General features: G+C 38.6%; 1 protein-coding gene across 1 annotated transcript; it reads right to left on the bottom strand.

The window, feature by feature from the left end:
- Positions 1-1,263: 1,263 nt before the first annotated feature.
- Positions 1,264-18,285, bottom strand: LOC119775940 (G-protein coupled receptor 26-like). The gene is made up of 3 exons (XM_038274098.1): positions 17,325-18,285; positions 16,069-16,182; positions 1,264-4,800 (listed from the first exon to the last, which is right to left on the bottom strand). The coding sequence occupies exons 1-3, from the start codon at positions 17,990-17,992 to the stop codon at positions 4,572-4,574; spliced, it is 1,011 nt and encodes a 336-aa protein (XP_038130026.1). The 5' UTR covers positions 17,993-18,285; the 3' UTR covers positions 1,264-4,571.
- Positions 18,286-21,827: the final 3,542 nt, after the last annotated feature.

Here is a 21,827-nt window from a genome sequence, read left to right on the forward strand (position 1 = left end):
AGTCAAAAAGTCAGTTTGGGGCTCCAGAGGAGCTGCAGAGATCTAAAGCTATGGTGGGAGAATCTTTAAAAAGGAAAGCTATTAAAGTAGTTATGTGGAAAGAGAGGTAAAGAGAGGTAAAATGAAAGCCTTTGTTTGTTAAAGGAAAGATTTAACATGGTGCAAATGGAGATAACAAAAAAAAAACATGGAGGTTGGTGCTCTACTAGATAAGTACAACAAAGAAAAATGTTTTGATTTACACTATAAATGGCAGAAAATAACTGTGCACGTCTTCTTAACAAAAAACAAATTTACATTGAAGCATGGTGGTGGCAAAATGAGTTCAGTGTCAGTCCATCTCTAAGCCTTTAACCTATTTCCCCTGAAATACTTTGGGTCAGATGTACCTGCGCAGTTTCTGCGAATGTGACATCAAAAGCCTCCATGTTCAATGGGTATAAGCTAGCAAACAATCGAAGCTTTACATTCAAGATGGATTTTGTGTTACTCACAAGAGACTAGCAACCTGCACAACTAAGAGACAAATGGCAATTCCACATCAGGAGAAAAAATTATTCAAGTTTGAGCATGAGCTACAAGAACCAGCAGAAGAGTGCTGCAGTTCTGTGTTTTGGCTAGAGGTGGCAGTATCATTAGAAAACTCTGCATTGAGTTAAAGCCAGGAAATAGGATTCTGTGTTGGAAAATATGTCCAATGGCTTTTTTAATCATGAGCATGTGTCAGTGCCCCCTCCTTCGCAAAAGTATTCTACTTGAAATGGCTCTGCCGGTAATTTTGTATTTCACTTAGGGAGGCAGCAAATTGCCAGGAATCACCTAGTCAGCAGGATATCTCCATAAGAAGATGTCTGCCGGCGTTGTCACTGGAAGTTATATTTACAATTTGTTAGTAAACAAATAGCTAAAAGAAAAAAAAACACCAGGAAACAAGCGTAGAAGTGCTTTGGCGTAATGGTGGACCGCTAGCCAAACAGCATATAAGTTATGCTTGGAATATATGGAAATAACAGATGTAAAATGTTTAATTGACAAACCATTAGCCAATTGACCATTAGGCAACGTGACTAATGGTTTTTAGGCCCCACCACAGCTGGGATTTTTGGATTTTAATTTTTTTGGGAGGGAACCATATGTTCAAGAATGCGAGCCATCAATTAAGTGATTTTAGATTAATTTGGACTCTTAATTTCTGAGAAAAAATCCTCTTTCATACCTTTAAAAGTAGGGTACTAAAAGAAGGAACTCATTATTAGCGTGATGAAAACTAAATTGACACAAGGATGAGCTAGACGCATTGGGGACAACAAACAATGGGCAATCATCGCCACCAAAGTATAAAACATTAATGGGGATATAACAGAGACAGCAGCAGTTATAATTGCAATATTGAGACACTTGTCTCCATGATATATGATTATAAAATAGGATATTTTCAAAGCAGTCTGTCACACAAAGCTTCAAGGATGAAGACCCAGAGGTTTTTACCCAAACTGGCTTAAATCATATCATATAGGAAAGTTAGACAGAGATAAAATATTTTCTATTTTCTTGTGTCGTGTCTGAAGCCTGTGTTTTAACCTCTACATGTATAAGCCATGAATTAGAATTTGGATCTTAGATTTTCCCATACACGGTCACTTGGTTGGAGGAGATCAAGCAACTGTTACCTCATAAAAAAGTTTTACTCATACAAAATAAAATAAATAAATATATGGACAGAAAGCGACATTATCTGCTGTGTGTCGAGCCCTTCCTAGCCATACCCCCAAAGACTTGCAGCTTGGGCTACAGCAAAATGTTGATATACAGAATCTCAACTCCCAGGGAGCTAAATACATTTCACATGATTAGATTTAAAAGAGGTAAAACTTACTGTATTGTGTTTCTTCCAATTCACCAATGTAAATAAATCTAAAGAGATTCCAGGAATCTGAATATTTTTGCACCTGTTCAAGTTTTCCAATAGGATCGCACGGCATTTGAGATGTTTACATATTTTCAGTCCTTTTATATGTGATTTGGGTTTATCGTATGCTTTCATGTGTTTAACACAGCGGAAACTAGGATACTTTTCAAAGGGGACTTCAAACTAACTATGAGTTAGTTTTACTAATTATGTTTAAGTATAGACATGTATGACAGAAAAAAAACTGCAGATGAAACTGAGAGTAGTTGGTTCATTAAATCGTTCTCTTTAGTTGTTCTCACACTTACACAGCCTCTGTGCAAAAAAACCTGCACACAGCAAAATAAGCAGATAAAGGAAAATGCAGAGAGATTAGGTGACTGTGCAGATAAATATACCACCATGCACTTCCTAGGGGTCAAAAGATGTGCAAGAGATGGATTACTTAGTGCAAGATTTGTGAAATACATAGCTTTTCATAAATATTGTGCCCCAAATGCCTTTAATAAAACAGACAACTAGAACTGGTGGAGCCACTTTTATTTAGCTTAACGTTATGTTGTTCTGCACCTGTATAAGCTCCTCAGATACCATTATCCTGAAATATCTTCCTTCTTTTTAACTCCTTCCTTAATATGCATTGCTTCCATACAGCAGATAATGATGAACCCTAGAGTATCCCAGTCTTACTAAGGGACCAGGGTATATCAACAATAGAAGCTATCAACTTTAGATAGATGGTGTGAGGTACTGTGTTTCACTTGATCACAGAAACATAAATCATCATAAGGGCGTCATCATATGATTATCTGTCACCAATTTCATTAATTCTGGATCATGTCTGAGAGACAATCTGGCTTTTTAAAATGGTGATCTAGATATATTCCAATGAATTTTACTGATTTTGGTCTCCATCCATTTTCAATCACACTTATCCCTTCCTGGGTGCTGGTGCCTATCTCCAGGTGTCATTTGGCAGAGGCGGGGTACAACCTGGACAGGTCGCCAGTCTGTTGCAGGGCAACACAGAGACAAACAGGTCAAACAACCACTCACACACCTAGACCTAAGGAGAATTAAGAGATGCCAATTAACCTAAAAGTCATGTTTTTGGACTGTGGGAGGAAGCGTGAGTCCCTGGAGAGAACCCACGCATGCACAGGGAGAACATGCAAACTCCGCCAGGAATCGAACCCGGAACCTTGTTGCTGCTAGGCAGCAGTTCTACCCACTCCCCAACTGAGCTGCCCTTTGATCTGGGCCTCAACTATTTAAATTTATTGGGACTATTTTCCTTATGTTGAGTCCAAAAAAAAAGAACTAATCTTATATGCTTTTTACTTTTACTAGGTTAATGTTAATCCACTGTTAGCACAAATGTGTGCAAGACAGCTGATGTTCAAAACTAAGAAAAGCAATTGAAAAAGTATGACAGTTACAGTAAACATAAAAGCCTCTGGTGTAATAATGATAAAATGGTAAGTGACCTCTGCTTGTATATATATCAAGTCCAAAGACCCCAAAGCGCTTTATCAACATTTAGTAATTCATCCATTCATGCACACATTTGCACAATAATGCCTCAAGAAATTCAGTTTGACCAGTTAGCTAAGAGACTTGCAAAACGTGTTTACAGATGTAGAACAAAATGAAAACTTAAACCTAAAAGCCACAGAGACTGTCATTTGGAGATTACATGTTTGCTGGTATTCGTTTGACTCTGGCTTTTGGTTACAGCATGGATGCTTTCTGTTTTAAAGCTATTCACTTTAGTCTAACAGGCATTTACCTTCTTTTGGGCAGGTAATTTAAATTTATTTAAATAAAGTTTTTTAATCAATTTTAGGTTAGTATTCAGGGATCAAAAATGGATGCAGACAAATAGATTAAAAAAGGTTTTAAAAAATAACCAGATTTTGTAAGAAAGACACGTTTCATATACGGTAACAAACTTCAGTTTGGCCGACTCACCGAGGCATTCACAGAAAACCACTGAAAAAAAAAAAAAGGTAGAATGACCTTCAGAAAAATGTGAAACAGTAAACAAAATAAACTGAAAAAGGACAAAAAAGTGCCAGATTTTTCTAAAATTTCCACCATTAGGCCAATATTCCTGAGTCTACTAGCAGAGCAGCTATGTTTTCTGTTGTGTTTGTTTTCAACAAGAATACTTCTGAGAAAAGTATAATATTAACTACAGTGCTACATACTTACTCAAATAGTTTATAATTTTGTCACTTTCAGCACCTTACATTGACATCCAACTACTTTTTTCAAAATATATATATTAAAGGAAATATACAACAAAGTCACTTTATAACTGTACATGAGTGGAATCCTACCTTAGATGTAATAATAATTCTTAAAACTGACAGTACTTCCTGTACGAACACATCTGTCATTTCAGGTAAATAGAAAATCTGCAGTTTATTGTCCTCACAGCAAGATCACCGTGCTGATCTGCAGCTCTGGGCACTCACTGGTACTCCTGAGTGAGGTTTGCCTTTGCCATGGATGATTTGTTATTTTTTATTTACCTTGCTTTTTTATCATGTCGGACCAAATTTAAGCAGGCATGGACATGAAACAGCAATATCGTTCCTCATCTTCATCAGCAATGAATCAGGCTGGTATTTCCATCTGTGCTGCCATGCAACCTCATTTACTCAGCTGTGGGTATGCTGTTGCCCTGTTGCTCCGGCCGGCGTCCAGACGTATTTAGCGAACTCCGTTTTAGCAGCCTATTGATGATGTCCGTGCATGTCTTTTTGTACTGATGCCTCAGCAGGGAATACACAAAGGGGTCAAAGGCTGCTTTGCTGTATGCTAGACACTTGGAGACAATTCCCCAATGATGGTCGATAGGCACTGCTGGAAATAACTCCACGATCCTATGGGCGGAGAGACAAAAGAGATGGGTGATGAAAGTGATGAGAGGAGGAGGTGAAAAGGCAATAATGGAAAAGGTATGCATACCCAGAGCTTACATTGCAAAGATACTTGTTCAACCAGTTTGAAAGTTAAGAGTGTGTTTTTACTAATCCTGGTATTTAAAACTCCATTAATTCAAGTAAGAACTTATGTTTAAAGTTTCCATTTCTCCAAATTTTAACTTACGGTAACACTTACAACCCACAGTGTTAATTTTAAACAATAACATTTTTTTATCATCCAAATTTTACTGTTGTTGTCATTTGAAGAATAATCTGTGACAAATCTATTATTGTTCCATTTCCTTCTGCCTATATTAGTCTCCTCAGGGAAACTCTGCAGTTCATTCTGCAAGATCCCAAGGATGTAACAGGAAAAAAGGGGTTTCAATCAGTGGTGATTTCTGATTGAGTACTAGGGAGGGTCTATGAGAAATCCCTTTTGAGGTTTGAGCTTTGGCCTATTGAAGTAAGGAGCAAGAAAGTAGGGCCCTGATTGGATAACAGGTAATAAGTCACTTCAGGTGACGCTAAACCTCTGAGACAGTCTATGGAGCAGGGGCAGGTCATGAAGCTCGGTGCTCGATGCTGCGGCCAGGCAACGAGAAGGTTTTCCTCATGAGTCGAGAGGAAAACGTATTAATTCAGTCAGAAAAGTCATCGTATGTTGAACTCTTGCCATGGTTCACAACAGCAATTTTCCCCCGTTGCAGTAATGTGTTTTATGTGTTTAAATATTTGTTAATGCAATAAGGTATGTTCGGATTTAATTAACATCACGGAGGCTCCCCTGTTTCAGAGAGTAGCCACCACTGATTTCAGTATAGCCCCTCCAGCCTGTTATGTGTCGAAAAAAATACAAAAGGAGGTGGCCAAGACATAGCTTCTGAGTGACCTCAACTGGCTGCTTCCAGTATGGAGGAGCAGCAGAAGGTCTTTAGAACTGAGGGATCTCCTCCCCATCCCAAACATTTTCTTATGTTGTTAATTCTGTCCTTTTTGTCCAGATTTTTGCTATATTTAGTTTCAACCATCTTTTTTTTTTAAACAGCCCAAACCAGCTTCATTGTGCCTACTGGAGAAAACAATCTCAATGAAGTAATGCTGCCACCGCCATGTTTAATTGGTGGTAAGTGTGTTTTCAGACTGCATTTTTTTTCACTATTAATAGCAGATCCAAAAGGAAACATTCACTGTCATCTGACAGGAGCAGCGTCCTCCACATATTTGGTGTGACACCCACTTGATTTTATGGCTAAATGCAATGCAAATGATTTTTGGAGGGGTTTCAACAATAGCATCATTCTCTCCACTCTTTCATATACTGTAGGAAGATTTATTAATAATAATAGTAAAGGTTGTCTGGTCCACAGATTCTCTTTAGTTTTTTCTCAGATTTAAAGTTTTTCTCACTCAGTAATTTTCTAAAATTGGAATAGTGTAATATAACCCCATACTTCTTAAAACTTCAAAAAAAGAAACCTTATCCCTTCCATATGATCTCTGTTCCTTGGTCATCATGATGCATTTTGCTTTATGTTTTCTGCAAAGCTCTGAAGCTTTCACAAATAAGATGGATTTAGACATCAGTCTGGATTTCCCCAACAGCTCTCAAGGAAGAGCTAGGAAACCAAGTCAAGGTCTGAAACTCATGAGTCAGAAGCTAGACGCTGCTGCCGCTGAGCTCCCTGCTGAATCTACAGTCCTTGGACCCAACCGGTTCCCACCCTCTCTCAAAGGATCTGCCAGAACCTCATCTAGGTACATTCTGAATTAACACACTCGACAAGCCATCTCGCTGCCTGGCTAATCAAACTATCCATCTCTGCAGATTCCAGTCCCGGACCTGCACCAGAACAAGTTCATAATCACTCTGTGTGTTTTTCAATAAACTCTGTTAAACTTTTACTTTGCTTCCGGTGGTGTTTCTGCATGTGGGTTAAGTCCATAGACCTTTCATGACAGTACTTGGCTGATCCCCTACAATTCCTTTTTAAACATCAACATTTCTACTTAAATATTTTTTCTGTCATGATTTTGTGGACATTAAAATCTAAAGAGAAGAACCTTCTCCTGGTCAGACCCTGTAATTCAGTGAAAGGGTGGAGCCCTTTCACTGAATTATTATTTTTTCACTGAAAAAATATGCACACCCAGGAGAAGGGGGATTTTGCTAGGAGTTGCAGGGAAGTGGGCTAACATTTGGCTGGAGTTTGACTGGGAAGGGCCATTTTGAATGGCTGTACATAACGCAGTTTAAAGGTATTTGTCAAAAACAAAAAAAAGGTTAATGCCATAGATCACCTAGACCTATTCAACTTTTGTATATGTATCTAAACCATTTAATTTTAAGGAAAAATAATGCTTGGATCCACTCAGGATTTACCCAGTCTCTAATGTGATAATAGTACAAAATCTATTTCTTCATTGGCTAGCTTTACTGAAAAATGGTTATTGACAGCAGTTTATATACACTAGTTAAAAATATGCCAGTAAGTAATTATGGGACAAACATTAACTTTAATTGTGTCGTTTCCATATCAGTGAGCAAACATGAAAACTTTCTTCAGCTTTACTGCTTTTCACATTTCTTATGTGGTCTTGTTAAATTTTGAAAATATGAGGGATTCTGAGTGACTGCACTCTGGGTGATTACTGTGTTCAAAGTAAAGCTCTGTCAGCACATTAAAGCTGGCCTTATGGGCCAGGAGATTTTGACGGACGCTTGCTTCACTACACCCCAGAGGAGTTTAAATCAGCTGCCAGGCCAAAAACTGTTGGTATGGTGACCCTAAAATCATATGACAACTAGAGAGGCAGTAGATGAGCTTTCATCCATCCTCTGTAGTCAGTCTTAATCTCATTTCGGGTCACAGAGGTAGCAAGTCTAAAAGGAAAAGATCTAGGAGGGAAACCCTCTCAGTGAAATTCCCCATCTTGCTGTGGGGCAACCCAAAGTTTCTTCATGGCAGAAAGGATTAAGGCATATTCTGGTTTAGGTTTTCCTCTCATTATTTAAGTAAAACTCCACATGTCAAATTAATATTGAAAAACAAATTGACCATTTACAGAAAAACATGTGTTTTTCATAACTGGCAGAATGCGATAACACAACACATTTTCTGATTGTGTTAGCAGATGGAAAGCCTGTATTAATCTAAAAGCAAAGCCAAGCTAATTTATTTTCAAAAAGCTTCACTTCCTTCCGCCATCACCAAAATAAAGCGGGGTGTAAAGCATGTTTTAAAAAAAAAAATCAAATGTACCAGTGTACTGAAGCTGCTCTGGAGGCAAAAATGTCTATGAAAGCAATTGATACAAATTAATAGTTTAATCAATGAACCACGGCTGTAACGATTATTTTGCAAATCGATTAATCTGTCGATTATTTTTAAGATTAACCGATTAATAATTGCATAGCCAAATGTTCCTTAAAAAATATCTTTTTTTTTTTAAACAAAATTAAGCCCGGTGAAACTAAAACTTTTCCACTTGAGGGGTTTTGGGTAAAGAATATTGGCAGGAGAATAAAATGTGTTTTATCTTCAATGCATTTTTTTTTAAATTAGATATATTTTCTGCTCTAAGAGGGTTGCTCTGTCAGCAAAAAGCATATTTTACAGTCTCTATATTCAAGTTAACAAAGAATCGATTACTAAATTAATTAACGATTATTTCAATAATCGATTATTCACGATAAATTCAATTAATTGTTACAGCCCTACTGAGAACCCTTTTTTTATTTTATTTTACCATGGTTTACACACATACAGGAACTCTTGCTTTCCATGCTTATCTTTGCTATTTTAGCTGAGTTTTTATTTAAATAAGTGTAAATGCGAATTTGGTTTGTCTAGAATACCGCAAGAGGTAAATAACTGGGGTCTTTCAGAGAATTGGGGTCTTTGGCCATAGAATAAACAATAATGCTTTTCACAGTCTCAAACCAACATCAAAGAAATGTAAGCAGATCCATTTAACATGCCCGATAGGGACAGCTTTGATGAGGAAAAAGCCAAAAGGCCAGTATTCTCTATATCGGGGGGAACTAGAACAATCTGTTGAGAGGACTTTTTTTTAGCCAAAGAAGTTAGGCATGGGCGGTAAATCGAAATGAAAAAAGGGGGGAAAAAAGTTATTTTTCCTGTTTATTACAATATTTATTGCAGGAGGCGCAGCAAGTTGGTAGCAGTGATCTAGACAGAAAACACCATAACATTAGGGCAAAGAAAATGTTTTGAAATTCCTTTTGCATTATAAAGCATTTCAGAGCATATTCGCTTTAAATAAGGTAGCTTTAATACTCATTGGTTTCATTTGGTCTCTTTGGCTTTTATTGTTTAGATTATATTTATTAACCATCTGAACTTCTAGTGTACTTAGTTTGTTAACAGAAAACACTGAGTCGACAAACCTGAAGAAGATTTATCATAAATAAAAAAAGGTATGAAATGTATATTTTCCATTTTAAACTATAGTTTAAAATGTTTAGTTTAGTTTCAGTAAGATCAGAATAGAGAAAAGTATGTCATGAAGCAAAAGTTGCTCAAAGCAAAGTTGTCCGATTCTGTGATGACAAAAATCTAATTCTTTTGAAGCCATCTGGACATGGAAGAACATCTGGTCCTCTGAGAAAATGGCTATTTTTTTTTGTACTTCCTTTAAGGGAGACATGTAACAGACTTTATAATGTTTGCTCTATTTGAACTCAGAAGCTGGGGTTGCAGGGTTCTGAGATATCAAAGTCGCCTGGAACTAACCTCACCTGCAAGCTGAATTCTCGCGAAAAGTTCACGAACACAAGATATTCCATCTTGTAACACCACAGCAGAGGTGGGTAGAGTACCCAAAAATTGCATTTAAGAGTTGCACCAACTTCAAGACACATACTGAAGCACTGAGTAACTGATCTACTCACTGCCCATGAACATAACAACTGATTTAGTGCTTTACAAAATAATTAAAATAAATAAAATATGAATTGATATGCACATTCTGGTGTTTCAAAATAATAAGATATAAATAAACATAAAACAATTAGGAGGGAGGAAAACTCTTCAAAATATGTTTTTGGGTTACAAAACTTACAAAATGAATAGCTACGGTATGTAGAATAGATTACATTACAATAAACTGTTCACTGTATTTTCAAACCAACCTCCAACTTACACTCAGCAGATGGAAAATAAAATGTAACAAATAAGAATTGAGTACAAAAAAGAAGAAAGTGTGTCTCTCAGTGGTGCATGTTTAAAACAAGCCTGTTTCCATTTAGTGAAGTTCCTCACAATGGATGGAGTAGCCAGTAATTTGATATATCATATTTTTACTCAAGCAAAATTAAAGTGCAATGCCGTAAAACTACTCCTAAAAGTGTTATTTTTTTAAACTTCCTATAATTATTGTAACTGAGTAAATATAACTACTTACTACCCATCTTAGCACTTCAACCTAAATCTTTCAAGTCCTGCCAAAAACGGGTTTTCAGCTACGTTGGTTTAAGTCGGGACATAGAGCTGTGACTAACACAAAAGCCTCTGAGCCCACAGACAGACCAAAATAAGTATGGAAGAGCAGAAGGATGCTCTCAGAGCTGCTGCTATCACATCTTTTTTAAGAATCTACAATTTAATCTCAGAAAGACAAACAGCAAGAATGTAACAGCATTAGTTCTGGTTTCGGCTTGTATTTCATGTGACCTTTGGCTATAACCAAAGTTTGGTAGGGAAGCACGAGGTGTTGCTTCACCGAAGCTGAAGGGGTCCATGGAAGCAGTCCCAGATGAATACTGTGTTGAACTACAACTGAGTGCTACATATTATTATTCTGAAACACCAAAGTCAAAATTTCAACTATAAATAAAACTATAAACTATAAAAGAATAAGATTTCTCACCAGCTCTAAGCTTGAAACCCAAAATGGAAGGAGGATCACACTCATGCTAAAATGTATAATGTGTTTATTTGTGATATCAACAACCATGTAAATTCAGTGTTTGCATAGTTTGATTTTAATTTACTGAGCTAGCATTTCCTTATATTGGCAAATTAAAATCAAATCGCTAGAATTCTGATATTTGTCTGCAGAACTTGTAAAAATTCTGAAGAGGTTAGATCAGCTGCGCCTGATACAGGAGAACATTTCAGGATTGCAAGATACTTGCCTCTAAGGACCATCACATCCAGCATACGTCTATTTTACGTCAAAATGTCTTGACATACTAGCCGACATGCTTCAGCGTGCTCGGAACTGAGATAAAACGTACCTACAGGATACATTTGTTTGGTTTATTAATTAGCACCAGCACAGCGCAGCAGGGATGAATAAGCCAATGACGTCAGATCAGTAGATTAATATAGGAAACGAATGAATACTGAAAAAAAAAACAAAGTGAAACGAAGCATAGTGAGTTGAAGCGGTCAAAGAAAATTATGTACACATCCATGGGGGAGTAGCGGCCTAGTGGTCAGGGCATAAGGCTTCAAATCCTGAGGTTGTTAGTTTGATCCCCCACTCCCACAGACTGCCACTCTGGGTCCCTGAGCAAGACCCTTAACTCCACACTGCTCTCCGGGCACTGCACAATGGCAGCCCACTGCTCCCAAAGGGCATAGGTTAAATGCAGAGAATTAATTTTGTTGCTCTGTACTTGTGACAGTGGAATGACAACACAGTTAAATTCTGTTCTAAACTTCCTTGGTGCACAAACCCACCTCTATTTGTGTCTCCATCTCCACAACATACATTCATACCCAGGCACACCATACACCACATTTCCATTTATGTCTCCTACAGTACCCATAAGTTATCCACCTATGGCAGCATTTTTGCCAGATTTTTTGTACGTTGGCATACGCTGGCTAAATCGTCAAGGTGTGACAGCCCCTTTAGTCTCTGTTCCTGTTTGTATTGTGTCAGTTTATTCTAGTAACATTCACTCCTGTTGTATTTTCAAGTTTGCTCTCCATCGCTCCCTGCTGCCATTCTCCCTTTCCCTTTATTTCCCTTCTAGTCTATTCTCTGCACATCTGCTCCCAGTTGGATGATTATTCCAGAATATTCTATAAGCCCCCCCTTCATGCACTACCCCTTTACTATGGAGTGTCACTCCCAATGAAGTCATACTTGCAGCTGTGGAGGGCATCTTGATTGAAAGTGGGGGGAAATTAATGGAATTGGGATGCCCTCCAATGGAAATGGAAAGAGGCCATTGCTTTGGCTAGACACTGATGCCCCATGTGGGTCGGCTGTAGCTCTGTGGTGCAGGTTGAAATCAAACATTTGACCATTTATCAAAAATATATGTAAACATTCAAATAAAACAATTTCCAAGTGCACATTTTCTTTTTGGAATTAACGTCTTTTTTGTTGTCCCTAAATTTTGATGTTGTATCGGTGTGATGAAGATGCAGCAAAACAGCTGAACTTACATTTAAGTATTTTTTCCAATATAATAGTGGCCTGCTATTACACCCGTTGCCAAATTCCAGCTAGGCTGTGTCGGAACATCTGCCCTAATAACTATATAGGGCAATATTTATATAAGTTGTGCCATTTTAAATGTATCTGAACATCTTGTGGATGAAAAAGTAGTGGACTTGAAATTTTCAAATTTGCACCTTAAAAAGTAGTGATCATCCATGGTCACTAGACGAGCAGATTTATCTCAGATTGCTTTGCGAGAACTCTCCCAGCATTTCCTAAACATGCTGCTATGCTTCTATGAAAGTTTGTACATTACAACAATGGTAAAATTGTACAAGTCATAGTAAGCAACAAGGGCACATTTTTCAGGTTTCTCAGCAGACCAGTTTTCTAAAGCTGCCTGTTGCATACATTCCACAGTGCATCCTGGTGCCTTGTGATCCACAGGTAAACGTAATGCCATTCAAAAAATTATTCATCAGTCCAGGACACCAGCCCTTCCACCCAGTGGCGGTGTCTGATGTGGGCAACATTAGTAACAGCCCAAGGCACCTTTGCCAAGTGCCTCCCTCTTGATGTTCCACGTTCACTCTTTCGAGCACTTGCAACTGTTTGAGCTGGAGCGAGTGTTTACATGGCGCTTAAGATGGACTCGTATAAAAGGAAGTTATCAGGAGTTCAAAAGAGAAATACTGATACAAGAAAAGCATAATTTATGCACTGCTCAAAAAAAGGGAATAATTAAATTGAACATCCTATTTCTGAATTGATGACATTGGATTGGAGTTGGAGTCGCAAATAAAGTTAACTTGGATGTAATGTCCTTAAAACAGGTCAAAATGAGGCTCGATATTATGTGTTGCCTCCAGATCCCTGTATGAACCCCCTACAATGCATGGGAATGCTTTTGCTGAGTAGGTGGTGTCCTGAGGGATCTCCACCCAGACCTGAAGTAAAGCATCCAGCAACTCTTGGACAGTCGCTGGTCCAACATGACGTTGGTGGATGGATGGAGACATGATGTCCCAGATATGCTCAATCGGAATTCAGATCTTGCGAAAGGGCGGGCCAGTTCTTAGCTTCAATGCCTTGATCTCGCAGGAACTGCTGACACACTCCAGCTACATGAGGTCTAGTATTGTCCTGCATTAGGAGGAACCTAGGGTCAACCACACCAGCATATAGTCTCACAAGGGGTCTGAGGATCTCTTCTTGGTAACTTATGGCAGTCATGCTGGCTATAGTGAGCATATGGAGGGCTGATTGATCCTCCAAAGAAATACCACCTCACACCATTACTGACCCACTCCCTAACCGGTCCTGCTGAAGGATGTTGCAGGCAGCAGATCACTCTCCACAGTGTCTCAAGACTGTCACATGTTCTCAGCCAGAACCAAATTTTACGTGAGAAGAGCACATGCCACAAGTGGTGATCCTAGTGTTCTCTGGAAAATGCCAAGCGTCCTGCACGGTGTTTAGCTGTGATCACAAGCCCCATCTGTGGACATCAAGCCCTCAAACCATTATCATGGATTTGTTTTATAACAGTATGTGGAGACACATGCACATTTGTGGCCAGCCGGAGGTCATTTTGCAGCGCTCTCGCAATGCTTCTCCTGTTCCTCCTTGTTGCCCTCTTACACCCTCCTCCATCTGTCCAGGTGGACTGGTGCTGTATATTGTGCCTTTATTTTTGGAGCAGTGTATAATTATTTGATTTCAGATTCTTCTTTTTAATTTCCTTTTTTTGAACCATTGATACTTGTTAAAGATATTATTTTAGGTACAATAAAGCATGTTTATTAACTTCTGAGAAGACTATAGAGAGAGAGATCTCATTTTGTTCTTTATAATGACAGTGAGGAGATTTTAATTATATTTTTTAAATTAGATTTTATCTTTTAGTAAACTTTGAGTATTATGTCAAAGTAGAGTGTGCTCTTTTTTTAGAAATCAAAATGTGCTAAACCTAATTCTGATATAACACTACAGTGCTGTTGTGATATATTGGATAAGTCTAAATAGATGCATTGTCCAATCCATTAAAAATATAATCTGAATAGAAATGTAATGTTTTTATACGTTGTTTTTCTGTGGAATGGTGATGATATATGTTAACTAAAACATGTAAACCTAAAAAAGTGTCTGAAATGTGTAAATCATTTCCAGGTGGGACCCTACTGCCCTTTCATAATGTATGCTTAAGTGTTCTAAGGCTGTTTGATGTCATAATTCTGTTACTGACCAAAATGCAGTAAGACTGCTAAAACTCATTTCGTTCAGGTGTGAGGATGCAGAAGGAGAGACAGAAGGGAAGAAGGGTGATAAACAGGGTAAGGCAACAAGTTGGTCTAATTCTAGGTGGAAATGTAAGAACAGCCATTTGATACCAAGAGACCCCTTAATATACTGAAAACACTAGCAAGATGTGTAATTTATTCAAACCTATTAAATAATGCTTGTTTGATTATATTAATTAGTGGCAAAGAACACAGAAAAAAAGATGCAAGTCAGTGATGAATAATTTTTGGGATAAATTGCACTTTAAAGAATAGTCGTAACGCAAAATAATTTTTACTTGTAGATAAGTGATAATGTCCTAAAGTAACAATACCCTTACAGTAAATAGGTACTGTACCGTTTCAGAATTTTTTGGTATGTTAACTGATGCAAGGTGGATTGGACGCTAAGGGTGTAGTTTGCCCGGGGCCCCAGATGGGCTAGGATCGCCCCTGCACTGCTCTGTGATCCAATTATGAGCCCCTGGTCTGGTCATTGTTAGTTATGTAGTGGTGTACAAGGTAAGCAAGGGCAAAGGATACATTTGTTTATAACATGTTCTCTGAGAGTTTTTCTTTGGTGATATGCTGATTCAACATGTGTGTTTATAATAAAATCTATAAAAAACAGTCCATTTTGGCAGGAGAAAATTATAGCAGCTTTTATTTAGACAGTTGACAAGCACTGCAGAGCAATAGGTGGAATAGGGGCCATCCCCTCAAGCATTAGACTCCATATTGAAGAAGATAACTCCAGTCATCCCAGCACTCTCTATGGCCTCTTAGTAAACTGCATTTCCATTTAATCATAGCAACAATATGGAGTAAGATGTTAGCAGTTCTGTTACATTTAAATGTTGGTTTGCCTTGGTACTGGTATTTTGACAAGGATCTTTGAGGAATGTAAATGTCCTAAGAGGTCACTTGTAAAACAGACCCTATGACTCCCGTTTGTCCTTCAGAAAATTACAGTCAACCTTTGGAGACAAATCAAATTTATTTCCAGACACAAAACCACAGATAAATTATATTTGGTCATGTTCCAGACAAGACCTAACCACAGGAAATGTTTATTCACTGGGCACAGAGGCTTAACTGACTTATTTGGTCTTTATCTTGATTTTTTTTTTTTTTTTACGCATTAAATTATTCAAAGAAGAAATAGATAAAAATGTTCTTTCCATTATACGAATGTATCTTTTTGACACCCATCCTTTCACCTGCATCATTTAGATCCTCCTTTCTCTCTCCTATGGCCTTCTTTGGCATCCCCTCTTGAAGTAGTGATTGATGCCAGTAAATTCATCAAAGTGGGGATGCACCGGACGAACTTGAGGAGGAAAGTGCCAATGCAGCAGCAACAACAGCCGGACAGAGGCATATTACTTATCACAAGGTCAGCCACTCTCATCTTCCAAACTCAGCTCATATAGAGAGGAAACAAGCAGGAAGTGGAAGAGCTGCTGTGTAAGAGGGTGGTAACCAAAAAAACTCTGTCAGGTTTAGTTTGTGTTACAGCACTCACCTCGTGATCACATAGGGAGCAAAGCAAAGCATGAAGGTGCCGATGAAGGTGCTGATCTTCCTGGTTGCTCTCTGTCGCCGCCTCCTCTGCTCTTCAAGGCAACGCTGACGGACACTGGAAAGAAAGACAGCTGGTTTATTGTCAGTGGGGCAGAGTAGGAGGGGATTCTGAATTTCTGTATCATAAGGACATTACACATCAGGACTCAACATGAGTTAAGCTGCTTATTCAAAACAAGGTGACATTTTTAGTGGAATAATTTGTGAAGCTTTGATGCTTTCTTTGCATTTGAATGGATTGTGAAACCAAACTGCTTTAAATGCTTGATGTTTTTTTTTTCTTTTCCAATTAAAACTCTGAAAAGTGCAGCCCGCATTTGCTTTTAGCTCCCCTGATCAAACATATTGTAGAAGCACTTTTCACTGCAGCTAGAGTAGCAGATATATCTTTACCAACATTTAACATTAAGAGAATGACAATATTCTCAATCCTTGTCAGCTCAGCAGCTCCACTTTAGTCAGACTGGAATGAGAGTCTCTATAAGCTGCGAGGTCTTCTCACAGATCCACACATCTTTACACTTAGATCTACACTTTGATTAGACCATTCTTGCAAACACACAAGCTTTTATCATTCCAATGTAGTTTATGTTTTTATGTTTTATTCAGCCCAACTCTGGCTTTATGTTTATGATTACTGTCAGGCTGCAAGGCGAACCCCCATCTTGTTTTAAAATCCCCAATACGTGCAAAAAATTTTCTTTGTTTTGTTTTAGCATAAAATGTGGCTAAATCCTGAAGGAATTAATCTCAGTGGTATTTAGGGTGTTTTTGGTTTTTCTCTCTTTGCAAATAACATTAATGGGCTTACACCAAACAATTATTTGTGCTCTTGACTCATTTGATCAGAGAACATGCTTTCCCATTGGTACAGTAGTCCCCTACATGACTTAGGTTGATTGATTGGCTTTATTGATCTAATGTGAAGAAATTTACTCGTTACATAGGCTCAAAAAGTCAATGGAGAAGAAGAATGTGCCAAAGGAAGAAAAAGGTGCATGGGATATATACAGTCTATATAGTGCATCAACATATAACTGCTTTTTTTTTGTTTGTTTTTTTTGTTTGTTTTTTTGTAGAATTAGACAGATGCCTACCCTTAAAAACAATCTAAGCAGATTTAAACACTTTGAACATGCATCTCCACACCAACAAACTCTAACCAGCTCATTACTACAAAGGAAGACAGGAGCTCACCTGGGGTGTATGTCCACAAGCAGCACCAAAGTTTGCATGGTTATTATATCGATCCTCTTGCAGTGAAACCGAGCCACTTTAAGAACTTTGAGGTATGTGAAACATAAAACTATAAAGGACAGAAGGAAGGTGAAGGAGTGGAAAAACACGGTAAAGACAATAAACTGGGTCCTGTTGTTAGATCTCGAGTTGGACAAGGTGCAGGACGCGTAAAGCCGATGGTAGCCCACCCAGGACAGGCAGGCGGCCACCGTGGAAAAGGACATGGAGTGCGCCCACGTGTAGCCGAGCACTAAAGCTGCGTCCTTGTGGCGCATCTTGGAATGGTACCTCAGGGGGAAAACCACCGCGATCCACCTGTCAATGCTCAGAGCGGCCATGCTCAGCATGGAGTTGGTGGACAGGAAGGTCTCCAGGAATCCCGCGATCTGACAGAAGCCGTGTCCCCCCGGCTGAGCCCGGCTGACGAGTCCCACCAGAGTGAGCGGCATGTTCGCCACAGTCAGCAACAGGTTGCAGAAGGTTAGATTAAGATTGAACAGTCCGGGTACCTGCCTGCGGATCTCCGGGTTGTAGAGAAAGCAGATCAGCACCAGGATGTTGGAAAGCAGCGACACTATAATGATCACAACTACCAACACGGAGAGAATTACCTCCGCAGTGTCCATCCTGTGGGCCCCCAAAACTCACTTCTCCACACTTTTAGCGCGCATATCCAAATCCCATTCGCAGCTGAATAACTGCTTTATAACAGTAATAATAATTAAAAGAACAACATCCATGTGTCGATGCATTCTCAAATATCTCCAGACTTGGAGATGCGTCATTTGTTCCCTCTCAACCAGCCTACATTGTATTGGATTCGCAGATGATGGAGGGATTCCGGTATATTTCAAGGAAATCTTGGGATTGGAAAGTATAGGTGTCCTTTGTAAGCTGCGGGAAGCGTCTCATGCCAGAGCTGTTCTGTTCTACAGCTGCTGCGCCCTGCAGTGGGGAGTTTATCCTGTGATGCCTCGCTCTCCAGGCATCACCCCTCCATGCACACAACATTGTGCGCGTCAAGCGCTTTTTTCCAATGATCATAATATACCAAATAATAGTAAATTCAATATAAATATATAGATATGAATTTAAATCTTAGTAGTCATTTGATTGATGCATGCGTCTAATTATTTTTACATTTCTTTTGATTTAATAAACACATTAAATCAAATTGAATATGGAAATCTTTCAAGTCTGGATGGATGAATGCGCATGGAATCAGTTCAGCGTTCACATCTAAAGCGAGATGCGGATTTTTTCCTAAAGACAAAGTTGTTTCTCACTCTCAGATGTGACATCAAAACCACATCTTCCCCCTTTCAGGAGACTTAAAACTGGCTAAATTATTTAGATGTCCCAAAAACCACAGCAATGATGTTTTTAGTTAATAATAAAAGTGTAATTTAACTGTTTGGCAGTGGCTTGGACAGACTTTCTGAAGAGCAGGCGTAGAAAGAAGAAAAAAGGATATGAATATCCTTTTATCGTGGAAGCCTGCAAGAATTTGAAAATCATTCCAGCTGTAACATGCATTAAATATTGGTGACTGTATTACATTTCCGTGATGTCTTGGTTAAAAAAAGAAAGGGGGAATGATGTACCTCAAAAAATATAAGGCATCATGAAGAAATTGAGTTCGGCATTTGTCATGGTTTTGGTTTTGTTCAAGTTTTATTTTGAGTTTTCATTGTTGTTATTTTGATTCTTGTGTTCTAGGTAGTACTTTGATTATATTTGAGTTCTTGGATAGCCCTATTTCCTGTTTGCCCTCTTTTGACAGTCTCCTTTTCCCTAGCTCCCTTCTTGCCTCTTTTACACCTGCTCCCAATCTGCTAATTAGCCTGCTCTTTGTTTCTCTCTCCCATATAGTCGCCTCCTGTTCAGGTTTGTCGTCATTACTTTGTGCCCTTCTTCTTGTGAGTATTCTTGGTTTTCAGGATTGTTGTGGATTTATGTTTTTGGATTTTTGCTTTTGTTGAACATTTGGTTAATTAAACATTCAAGTAACCACCTTAAGTTTTTTGTCTCCACCCCACTTTGACAGCATTGGTCTTTGTAATGCAAAATGATCCCATAAAATAAATGTTTGACAGAGGTTAAGATGTGTGCACTACAAACCTGACTTAGTTATATATCTTCTGTAGGCAGGAATGGGACAAAATTACAGCACTTAGAAGCTTGTACAAGGTACTCAAAACTTCAGTGATACTGAAAAAATAGACCTGTATTTAAAACTAACTTTGAAAAAAGTTATCACTATTTAGGAACATCACAAACAGAAATAATTAATTTTTTCATAAACTATATGGAACACTAACTTTATTCTGATTTAATTTAGAATAAAAGGGAGTTATGTCACATTTTATACAAAGTACGTAAAAATATATTTTCAAAAATTAACCTATTATATAATTCGTGTTATGGCTTAGTAAAAGTTAACTTAATCTGCCTAAGGTTACTTGGACAAGACGTTTAAGGCATTTATGTTGCCAAGAAGCATCCTGTGTTAACCCCTTACATGGGGCAGAATATGTGGAGTTTGTACTATTAAAGTAACTTTCTTTTACAAATGTTAACTTGGTTTTTAGGCAGTCTTCATTTCATAGCCAGATATTCAAACTAAAAACTGGATGCTCCATTTCTCTCTTTTTTTTTTTACAACATACAAATAATATGTGTAAACACAAAGACAGTTCAATCTGAAAAACTCACAGAGAGAAAAAGAATAATTAGAAGAGTTTTATTGATAAGAAGGTATAGTCTTTGGCGCTCAGACCTCGGCAGGAACATTCATGCTGATTTATGCTTAACATGCATGAGTAGATGAATGAGAATAGGGATGTTCCCCCTGGCCTGAAACTGGTGGTGGTTCAATTGAGCTGGTTGATGAGGTGGTCTGCTGAGCAGAATTGAGGGACTAGAAGACTGAGGGAGCTGACGCCGGGGCTTCACTCAGAGACTCAGGATATGAGGTCCTGCTTGGTGATGCAGGTGCCGTGAACTGTCCATGATGAGCAAGCATGAGCGACAGTGGAGAGAAAAAACTCCCCTTTGGGAAGAAACCTCTGGCAGAACCGGGCTCAACATGGTGGTCTTCTGCCGGACCAATGCAGTGAGGCGAGGGATGGTGACAACTGGGATTAATACCCTCTGATGAGGTTGAGGTGAAGTCGTGTCATGGAGGACGATCCAGCTGCGATGGCGGAGGAGGGGATGGAGGTGGGTGAATTGTCATCTGAATCGAAATCCGACATAGTGCTTGCAGGATAGCGGGACTGGGATGAGGATTTGGAGAGTTTATAAAGTGAAAGCAGATCGCTGATTGGGCTTCGTGGTGGAGTAGTTTGAAGCTGATTGGCTCGCTTCGGAGACGGATCGGCTTCTGATTGGATGGAGGTAAGCCAGAGTTTCTTCAATTGAACTTCCGCTAGAGCTTCATTTCAAAAGTTCATTAAGTTGTTCTCTCAGAAACCACAGATTTTTTGTTAGACAGGATGTCAGAAGTCTGTTTTGGTTTTCCCTCATTTTTTCCCCCCATTGTTTTTACAAAATACTCCAATGAGGCCGAGTGAGCTATTGTGCCTTGCAAAAGCACATATGTCCCATGAACTTGGTCTGTCTGTCTGTAAGACCGACTCAAAGTAGTGTATAATTTTAAATGGAACTTATCATTATAATTTCAAATTTTATAGAAATGAAACAGGCATCACAGAGTTTTCAAATGATATTGCCACTTTTGGCCAAAACACAGAACTGCAGTACTCTTCTGCTTGTCCTGTTAGCATGCACTCTTACTTAAGATGTTTTTCTGTTGTCTTAATTTTTGCTTTTTCTCCTTAGTTGCCACCAGTGTCAGAGTTCAGCTGGATGCCGGCCTCTACACAAAATCCATCTTGAATATCATGCTTCCATCGTTTGCTAGGTTGGACCAATTTAACATGGACTTTCTTAAGGTCACATCCGCAGAAACAGAGTTGGAACTTCTGACCGGAAATAAATTCAGGGAATATAACCTTATAGATGCATTGGCAGTGAACTACTGGGGTGTCAGTCTGCTCGTCAAACAAAGTTTTAATTGTGAAAGGTCAAATAAAAAGGCTATGTAAAAGATATATTTTTCTGTAAAAACTCATATTACGTCTCTTTAAAATCTCAAATATCCCATGCAGTTTATTCAGCCCCATGTGATTTGTGAGCTGTTGACCAACACTTTGAAATCATCACAGCTGTCAGTGTTTTCTTTACGTATTGGGAGAGGGAAACTCTTTGGATGTATAGTTTGGAGTTAGAGCATTCAAAAGATTGACTGAACAAAGCTCTCTTAAAATTTCCCAAGTATGAGACATTGTTTTATCACTGAAGCCTATTTAAAACTTCTCCACAGCCTTATACTGTACATTTCCTCTTTGATGTTTTTTGGTCCTTTCGATGCTGTCTGTTAATGTTACTGTGGATCTA

This window comes from Cyprinodon tularosa, unplaced genomic scaffold (assembly GCF_016077235.1).
Source record: "Cyprinodon tularosa strain WSP-4 unplaced genomic scaffold, ASM1607723v1 ctg90, whole genome shotgun sequence".
Classification (NCBI taxonomy): Eukaryota; Metazoa; Chordata; class Actinopteri; order Cyprinodontiformes; family Cyprinodontidae; genus Cyprinodon; species Cyprinodon tularosa.

What these genes read in the sequence shown, in the direction of transcription:
- LOC119775940 (XM_038274098.1), bottom strand. Translation starts at nt 17,992, where the DNA reads ATGGACACTGCGGAGGTAATTCTCTCCGTGTTGGTAGTTGTGATCATT. An exon ending in CTTGTGGACATACACCCCAG is followed by an intron (nt 16,183 to 17,324) that starts GTGAGCTCCTGT and finishes CTTTCTTTCCAG; the next exon opens with TGTCCGTCAGCGTTGCCTTG. An exon ending in GCTCCCTATGTGATCACGAG is followed by an intron (nt 4,801 to 16,068) that starts GTGAGTGCTGTA and finishes CTCCGCCCATAG; the next exon opens with GATCGTGGAGTTATTTCCAG.